The sequence below is a fragment of the Elephantulus edwardii genome, unplaced genomic scaffold, assembly GCF_000299155.1.
Source record: "Elephantulus edwardii isolate Elephantulus edwardi_28Jun2011 unplaced genomic scaffold, EleEdw1.0 scaffold00427, whole genome shotgun sequence".
Taxonomy (NCBI): domain Eukaryota; kingdom Metazoa; phylum Chordata; class Mammalia; order Macroscelidea; family Macroscelididae; genus Elephantulus; species Elephantulus edwardii.
In genome coordinates, this window is record NW_006400177.1 from 331,532 (window position 1) to 341,098 (window position 9,567).

At 50.9% G+C, this 9,567-nt stretch overlaps 1 protein-coding gene across 1 annotated transcript in view; it reads left to right on the forward strand.

Moving 5' to 3' along the window:
* DNAJC13 (DnaJ (Hsp40) homolog, subfamily C, member 13) overlaps window positions 1-9,567 on the forward strand; it is a 122,468-nt gene that overhangs the window by 110,393 nt on the left and 2,508 nt on the right. Inside the window, exons 48-54 of the mRNA XM_006902544.1 lie at window positions 2,297-2,466; window positions 3,152-3,194; window positions 3,509-3,682; window positions 5,074-5,253; window positions 5,493-5,633; window positions 7,243-7,386; window positions 7,713-7,812. Of these exons, the coding sequence (XP_006902606.1) occupies window positions 2,297-2,466; window positions 3,152-3,194; window positions 3,509-3,682; window positions 5,074-5,253; window positions 5,493-5,633; window positions 7,243-7,386; window positions 7,713-7,812 (952 nt within the window). The remainder of the gene's footprint in view (window positions 1-2,296; window positions 2,467-3,151; window positions 3,195-3,508; window positions 3,683-5,073; window positions 5,254-5,492; window positions 5,634-7,242; window positions 7,387-7,712; window positions 7,813-9,567) is intronic.

Sequence of the window (9,567 nt, forward strand, 5' to 3'; positions counted from 1 at the left end):
GGAATTCCAGAACACTTGATCGTGCTTATGCGAAACCTATACTTGGACCAAGAGGCAGTCGTCAGAACAGAGCAAGGAAACACTGCATGGTTCAAAATTGTGAAGGGCGTACGCCAGGGATGTGTCCTATTTCTACCTTTTCAACCTGTATGCAAAACAGATTATCTGGGAGGCTGGGCTGTATGAGGAAAAATGTGGGGTCAGATTAGTGGAAGATTCTTCAGTGATCAGTGTTATGCAGACAACACAACCCTCCTTGCTGAAAGGACTGCAGCCTTCAGTATGGATTGAATCTCAACATCAAGAAAACAAAGATTCTTATACCACTGGGCCAATTGACAGCATCATGATAGATGGTAAAGAGATTGAGATTATGAACAGCTTTAGTTTCCTTGGCTCCACAGTCAACACTCTTGGTACCAGCAGCCAGGAAATCAAAAGACAGATTGCACTGGGGAAGTCTGTTATCAGAGACCTCTCCAAAGTACTGAAGAGCAGTGATCTCAGTCTGGAGACTAAGGTGTGCCTGATACAAACCATCTATAGTCTTTACAATTACTTGCTATGCATCAGAAAGCTGGACAGTGACTAGGGATGGTAGAAGGAGAATTGATGCCTTTGAGCTGTGGTACTGGAGAAGAGTATTGAATACAATGGATTGCTAAGAGAAGGAAAAGATTTGTCCTGGAAAGGGTGAAGCCAGGCCCCTCCTTGGAGGCAAGGATTCTGAAGCTTTGTCTGACATACTTTGGACATGTTGCAAGGAGGGATCAGTCCTTGGAGAGGGACATCGTGCTTGGGAGGGTGGGGGGCACAGTGCAAGGGAGGAGGAAGACTCTCAATGAAATGGATTGATTCAGTGACGAGGGTAATGGGGATGGGAGTGTCAGAGACAATAAGATTGGCACAGGATAGAGCAGGGTTTAGGGCTGTTGTACATAGGGTCGCTATGAGTCGCAGGCGACTCAGTGGCACACTACAACAACAACAGGAGTTTTGATGGTTCTGCTGTACGCTGACTTCCTGTTAGTCTTCACTCATCCCAGCAAACATTTGTTGACCTTGTCAGTGCTGGGTCCTGAGATTACAGGTCAGAGGATTTCCATGAAATGAGAGTTCAGTTGTTTGAAGGACAGAAAGGAAAGAAAACTGTCAAGATCAGAAGGGGAAACCTCTCTTACCAACAGCCCTCATGTTCCCTTTGCCTCATGCCTCACGTGCTGACTCTGTGTTGACTGTGTGAAGGGTATATTTCCGTTTGTTGATGGGCCCTTAGGCTGCTTCCAACTCTTTGCTATTGTAAACAAACCTGCAATAAACATGGGTGTGCATATATCTGCTTGGATGGCAGACATGGTCTCTCTGGGGTATATTCTCAGTAATGGGATTGCTGGGTCAAATGGTATCTCTATTTGCAATTTTTTGAGAAAGCGCCACACCGCCTTCCACAATGGTTGCACCATCTTACATTCCCACCAACAGTGAATAAGAGTTCCAGTTTCTCCACATCCTCGCCAGTATTTGTTGCTTGCTGTTCTGTTATATTTTGCTATTCTTACTGGGGTGAGATGATATCTCATAGTTGTTTTGATTTGCATCTCTCTTAGAGCGAGGGACTTTGAACATTTCTTCATGTGCTTGTTGGCCATCTGAATGTCTTCTTCAGTGGAGTGTCTGTTCATATCCTGTGCAGAAGGGTGTATTTTCCAAGGCAGTTTTCACATCCTCTTTGGAAAAAGGTGTAGCATAACACCGACCAGTGCAGAGAAATGCAGTCAAAATAGCTCCTCTGTAGATGTTCATTGAAATTAAAAATAAACAACCTAAATTAAAAAAAAGATATGAAATGTACAAAACATTAATTAAAATATAGTCATAAAATGATAAAAAAATAATAAAAGTAAAACAAGCCAAAAAAAAAAATAGCTCCCAGCACAGAGGCAGCATGGGGACCTATGTCACTGCTGCAGGGGTAGCTGATCCAGCACCGGACCTGCCCAGCAGGTGAGCTCAGGGGACCAGACCCCACAGGACATGGACTCATTCAAATTAGACATGCGGGTGGGGCGGTGCTGGGTGCAAATGAGGCTGCAGAGGTAAGCGGAGCAGATTCCAGGGGGCTGGGTAAAGTCACTTTAATAAACCACAGTTTGTCTTCTCTCACTCCTGACCTCTTGGGTAACATTTACAGCCCAAATGAGAACAAAACAAGAGAGGGTAGAATTCCTTTAAAACATATTTAGCAAACAGGATGATGACATGTTCTCGATAGGTCTTGTTTGTTTCTTGCATCCAGGTGCGGATCACGTTGATGAAATTCTTGCCAAGCGTCTTTATGGACGCTATGCGGGACAACCCTGAAGCTGCCGTGCAGATCTTTGAAGGAACTCACGAGAATCCTGAGTTAATCTGGAATGATAGTTCCAGAGACAGAGTGTCTACAACGGTCAGGGAGATGATGCTAGAGTAAGTAAGGCGCCCGGGCAGGCACGGTGCCCCACACCTTCTCAGCTCACAGCACCTTCTCACCAGGCGCCCGGCGTGTGGGCTTCACAGTGGGCACGGTGCCCCCCACTGCCCTCTAACCGGGCACCTGGCGTGTGGCCGTGACGGGCAGGGCAGGCACGGTGCCCCACACCTTCTCACCTCATAGCACCTTCTCACCAGGTGCCACGTTGCCTTCTCACCAGGCGCCCAGCGTGTGGGCTTCACAGTGGGCACGGTGCCACCCACTGCCCTCTAACCAGGCACCCGGTGTGTGGCCTTTGACGGGCAGGGCAGGCACAGTGTCCCTACACCCTTCTCACCAGGCGCCTGGCATGTGCTTGCCAGTGGGCATGGTGTCCCTCACTGCCAGGTGCCCAGTGCGTGGCCTCCACAGTGGACATGGTGTCCCCTACGGCCAGGCACCCAGTGCATGGCCTCCACAGTGGGCACGGTGCCCCCCACGGCCAGGGGCCCAGTGTGTGACCTCCACAGTGGACATGGTGCCCTCACTGCCAGGCGCCCAGCATGTGGGTTTGATGGCCAGGGTCACCGCCGTGCCCCCACACCTTCTCACCTCATAGCGCTTATGCCGCAGGTTAATGCAGGTACGTTTTGTGACGCAAGTTTTCTGTTCTCCTCCTCTCCCCCCTTTGCTCCCTCCAAGGCACTTTAGAAACCAGCGAGACAACCCTGAAGTCAACTGGAAGGTAAGATGCACTTTATGCAAAGGGGGAAGTTTTTCAGCTTTACTCTTTCTATTGATTGTTTTAACCCCTGCTGAGTCACTTTGATGCCAGCCTGTCGAGACTTGGTCAGTTAGGCTCTTGGAGATTCCTGTGGAGAACAGGCCTTAGCGTAGCGGCGGGGACTCTGACTTTGGAAACGGATGGTCTGGATGGCAGTCGGTAGCCTCTGTGAGCACGGCTCAGGGCTGGCTGGTTTCAGATCTAGTTGTGCAGTGTGGTTTCTTGTTCTTCGGTGATTAGGAAGGATTCTGACTGACCTCTGGTTCCACTTAAAGCTGCCGGAAGATTTTGCTGTGGTGTTTGGAGAAGCAGAGGGTGAACTTGCCGTCGGCGGCGTCTTCCTGCGCATCTTTATCGCACAGCCAGCATGGGTTCTGAGGAAGCCCAGAGAGTTCCTTGTTGCACTGTTAGAAAAACTAACCGAGCTGCTGGAGAAGAACAGCCCACACGTAAGCTCAGCCTCACTGGACCCTTCACACGCCCAGTGCATCGAGTGTGCGTTAACGGGCTGCCTCTTTCAACCTCGCAGCCACCCGGCAGTCCACAGCTTACCCTCGGCCTCTTGTCTGTTTTTACGTGTTCAGAAGTAAAGCAGTCACTTCTGAACGACAGTTCATGGTGGGGGACACTGCTCTCAGCAGACACTGCCCAGGTTACACAGGTCGGTAGGAAAGCAGAGCTTCACAGCGACACCTGTCACAGGCTACTGGGGTCACAGATACAGTTCACGGGGGGCGGGGTCCTGCCTAACGGGGTGGTCCTCACTCAGCAGACACTGCTCAGGTTACACAGGTCAGTGGGAAAGCAGGGCTTCATGGCTACACCTGTAACAGGTCGCAGAGGGCAGTGAGAGAGCAATCCTGATCAGGGCTCAGCCAGTCAACACTCCCATGGTGTTTGGGCTCTAGATTGAAAATAATTGCGGCATGATTAGAAACAGAAGTAACCAGGCCGAACCTTAACACTGACCCAGCCCTACCTTAAAGGGCTTGAGCTTTGTTGTTAGGTGGTCCTGGGTTCAAGGCCCAGCCCCACCACCTGGCAGCTCTGTGTAACACCCTGGTTACCTCATTTATGATCCATGCACCTGAAAGTTTTTAATACATAACACATATCGGTACTGGTCACATTATAAGAATTACTTAAAATCTTTAATTCTAAAAATTAAGAAATTTACTATAGTAGCAGCACCTTTTCTCCAATGTGAACGATGTACCAGACACTGACGTCTGTCTTTTTCTGTAGTTATGTGCCCTCTTTACTAGATTTTCAGTTACTAAGACATGTGTTTGCTTAGAAAGTAAAACCCTGAAGGTGCCGCATCTTAAGTAGGGGAGGCCCTCAGTTTTCTCCTCTTCCTCCACCATCTTTCTGTGAAGACTCTGTTTCCATGAGCCCGTGAGGTGGTGGCATGATGGAGTGTCTGCACCTGATGACGGTGTAGCTGTCACGCTTTGCCCCCTCGTGCCCACTGTCCAGAGCGCACAAGTCAGATGTGCCCGATGGTGGGATTGTTAACTGGTTACTGCTGCTGTTTCACTGACGTCTCTGTCATCGTGTTGGGAACGTCTTGTTCTCCCTTTGCAAGATGATCTAACCCTCCAGCTGAAATGAGGTCAGGCTGTCCTGGAGAAGGCTGAGACTGAGCAAAGGCCTTCCTGCGACCTTCGATGTCCTCCTTTCACTGTAGACAAGGCGGGGGTGTGTCACTCTCTTAGGAGCAGGGAATCGGATTTCAGGCATCAGTACCTACGACCTGCAGCCCCTTGATTTGAGGACCCCATGACTACCAAGGATGGTCCACTGCTGGCATTTGATAGTTTATTTCTGCCTCCTCCAGGGAGAGACTCTGGAGACGCTGACCACAGCCACAGTGTGCCTCTTCAGCGCACAGCCGCAGCTGGCCGACCAAGTGCCCCCCCTGGGCCACCTGCCCAAAGTGCTCCAGGCCATGAACCACCGGAACAACGCCATCCCCAAGAGCGCCATCCGCGTCGTCCATGCCCTGTCTGAAAACGAGGTAGCTGCTTCCTCTTCACAGTCAATGCTTCTCCCTGCAGCCCCTTCCAGCCGTGGGTCCTGCCGCAGGTGATCTGGGCCCGGTTCTCACTATTCAAAAGACTTAGTGTCGGTAACAGACTGAATCTGACTCGATTCGTAATTACAGTTCAAAAGGATGTGGGCTTTTTGTTTGTTTCTGACGTGCGGCCTGGCTCCTCTACGAATAACCCGCTCTTCCCTCTGTTCCCGTGCGTGCAGTTGTGTGTACGAGCCATGGCGTCGCTAGAGACCATCGGGCCCTTGATGAACGGGATGCGAAGGCGGGCAGACAGCGTGGGTCTCGCCTGTGAAGCCATCAACCGCATGTTCCAGAAGGAGCAGAGTGAGCTCGTTGCACAAGTAAGAGCCTCTGGCCTGACCCCTGAAGGGCTTTGCTGCGGGGACAGCTTCTGCGCTGGTGGACGTAGTGTGGTTACCTCACCTACACACACAGCAGCGCGTGTGTGGATGTGACCAGCGATGGGACCGGCTGCCAGAGAACTCCAGTGCTCGTTACATTCTGACTTCATTACCTACTGAGCATGTGCAAAATGTGCTTTATTCTCTTTGGAAAGATTTGGTTTTTTAAAGTGATGTTTAAGATTGTGTCCAGATTTTAATTGTTTTCTTCTGAGAGATTATGAGGCTAATGAACTGCCCTTTCTGTAGAGGCGCATAGAATAGACACATACTGAAGGATCCACAGGACGTTTAAAAACCATCACAAACGTCCTCTTTCCAGTACCAGCCCTGCGACAGGATCCCGTGTCATACCCGCGTCAGTCAGCACTCCCGTCACTTGCCAGGCCCCGTCATCTTCCAGACCCCATCATCCTTGGTCTTTGGGCTGCACCCGTGGCCCTCTGCTGTCTCTGCCCCTCCAGTTGCCGAGGCCCCCGTCCTGCCCGTCTCCCACCTTCTGAAGGAGATGGCGCCTGCTTTTGAGGTTTCCGCTTGCTTTGGAGAGTGTAGTGGGAAGTACTGACATTCTTGTGTGGCATTCACTGGATGGCACTGTGACCTTCGGTTCAGTGCCTCCTCTGTGAGATAAAGGGACCTCCAGGTGTTATCAGTCCTCACATGAAGATGTCCCTGCCTCACGGGGTTACTAGAGAACTAAGTGAGGCGGTAGTGATAATCCCCAAACACAGGCACACTCAGAAATGCTAGGTGCCTCTATGCCGTCTGTTAGAATGCACAGTAGAAGCTGTGTGATGTCTCGGTACCACTCAGCTTCTCTTAGGCTAATACTGAATGCAAACATTGCTATTTTAAAAGACTATGACAGAATGCTGAGGTATTTCTGAAACCATTGCCCACTCATCTGCTGGGATTCTAGCGAGCACCCTTGTGGCTGAGACCCCAGCCTCCAGAGCTGCTTCCTAGAGCCCGACACACCAGTCAGCGCTCAGCCAGGGGACCGACGAGGCTTCCCCGCCGTGTGCTGGCGTTTGGATCTGTGAGGATAGTGCTGCCCACCACGTGGGCGTGCTGGGAAGGTTTGAGTGAAGTGGCCTCGTGAACGATGCTTAGCTTTTAGAACAGTGACGGCGCACAATCAGTTCCGTTTAACAGGAACGTCTTAGGTGCGAAGAAAATTCTGTCCATGGGGTTGGAGCTGTGTGAAGACTGGTAGCTTGGTTAATGGTGATAATTCCTGGTCATACCTGGAGAAGAAAGGCTTTCTCTGGTGGTGGTTAGTTACTGCCGTACGTTTTTGCATGCTCGGTGTGTTCTGGGCCCTGGAGGCAGAGCAGGTCCTGTGCTGGTGCTGCAGCTGCAGCTGGTGGCTGAGTCGGACCTGACACAGCTGACTGTCCAGAGGCAGTGAGCCACCTGGAGGAGGCTGCCCATGTTTCCCCTGCAGAGTCGCTGGTGGAGCCGCACCAGTTCCTTACTGAGCGCTGCGCTGCTTACCCACCCTCTGCTGGGTGGGTCATGTGTCTCTGTACATTCTTGTATGTTCTAGGCCCTGAAGGCAGAGCTGGTCCCATACCTCTTAAAACTGCTTGAAGGCATTGGCTTGGAAGGTCTGGACAGTCCAGCTGCCACCAAGGCTCAGATCGTTAAAGCTCTCAAGGCCATGACGCGGAGCCTGCAGTACGGAGAGCAGGTGAGTCTGGACAGAGGAAGCTGTGTGTGACTCACAGTGTTACAAAGCCAGGGGCCTGGTCTCTGTCCACACGTCTGCTCTGTTCACCTGAGGGCTAGTTCTGCAACAGGAGCACCTCAGGAGACCATGGTTGCCTCCTGACAAAACCAGAGCACATGCTTTGTGTCCGCCTGTCCCTCTGCAGCAGTCCTTCCCCAGGGAGCAGTGCAGCTCCCACAGGTCCTGCTTTGTCCTTGAATCACCTGCTCATCTTCCTTGCCCTCCTCTTATTGATTCTGTCTTCCAGCCCCGACTGGTGCTTAAGAGAGTTTGCTTTACCTCTGCAGGTGAATGAAATCCTGTCTCGGTCTTCAGTCTGGAGTGCCTTCAAAGATCAAAAACATGACTTATTTATTTCTGAGTCACAAACAGCAGGATACCTCACAGGTAAGCCGCACCTGAGCCGTCCCCAAGACACTAGGCCTTCCTGCTGCACTGGATGGCTTGTTGACCGTGGCGATTCTCTGGACATGGGCTGAGCTCTGCCGTTAGCCTGGGCAGCCGGGGGGCGTGAGCTGCCTGCCTCACTGGGAGCAGTGAATTAGGGGTGGAGTTTGGTACACTGGGAACATGACAGAGATGCACCCTGAGAAGTGTCAGCACACAAGCACCATCACCTCACCCCCTTCTGCCAGCCACCACAGTGAGGCACCAAGCGTGAATATTCATGTATAACGTTGTTCTCTTAGGTTTGTGCTGATGGGTTTGTGACTTTACTAAATATTTTGGGATTTGCCCTTTCATGGGGAGAATAATGTGGGTGCCAGAATTGAAAAGATGTTTCACTGTGTAGGGATCAGAGTTTAAGATGTTGCACATAGGATACACTTAGAGCAGACAGCATGATCCTTTTACAACATGCATTCTCACACTGGCTTCTGTGAAAAAGAAAGAGGACTTGAAATTAGCCCTTAGACTTGGCAGTGATGATCCCATTGCATCTCAACATCAAGAAAACACAAGTCTTCACCACAGGACCAGCAGTCAGCATTATGATAGATGGAGGAAGGAGTGAAGCTATGATTTCATCTTGCTTGGATGAGCTGTAACGTGGACCGCGACAAGAAGGAATACGTCTGTCTGTGAGGAAGTGTAGCCAGGGTACTCCTTAGAAAAGAGAATGGTCACATGCTGTCACGTGGGGCCAGGCCTGGGAGAAAGACCTCATGCTTGGTCGAGAGTTCATGAAAAGGAGGAAGCGCCTCATGGAGACTGCGCTCAGTGGGTGTAAGCCCAGCAGAGGTGGTGAGGGTGGCACAGGAAGGAGTAGGTATTGTCTCGCCTGCCAGACACAGGGTCACGGCACCGAAGAGCATCCCTCCATCTTCAGAAGGTGCAGTAGTGGCCAGGCCCCAGCTCAGTCCACAGGTCAGATAAGGCGTTGTATGCTCAACACATCACAGACCCTTTTCTGACTAATGTGCTTTGTGTTTGGCATGGAAGTGGAGTTTGCTCAGGAGCCTAAGAAAGATGAAACCTAACTCCTTCAGAGTAAAATGCGAATGACGGACGTACATTTCCTGCTCGGTTTCTCCTTGACTGCTCAACAGAGGCCGCTTAGTTCTATGCTTAGCATTTCAGGGCAGACTTTTTGGCAGGATTACTCGGTGTTGACGAGTTGAAACGAGACTGCCTGGTTTTCCCCATCTTGTTTTATAAGAAATGCTTCCTTGACAGTGCCTGGGGTTTTACCTGCAGTGCCGATAGGCTGTGGTTGCTATTCTTTAGGCTTGGGTGGGCATCTCGAGCAGCTTGGACTGACCAGTGTAAGGTCATCGCAGAGTTATTTCAGCTGTGAGAACGTATCACCTGCAAAGTCAGTAGAAAAGGAAAGAATGACACAGAAGGAATTAGTGATTACGGCAAACAGTTTGAAAGGCATTATTTCTATTTTGGTCTCGCAAAAATACCATTGTGTTTCCCCAAACTTAAAACACCCATGAGCCCCCTGTGTATCTTCCTGAGGGTTCCTCAGCATGACTTGAGAAGCAAGCATCAGCCACTTTTCCATGTGGAGTATTGGAGGTGTCATGGGATGATCCAGCCCTGTGAGGTGATGGAGCGTCGGGGGGTGATCAGATATGAGGTGATGGAGCGTCGGGGGGTGATCAGATACTGTGAGGTGATGGAGCGTCGGGGGGT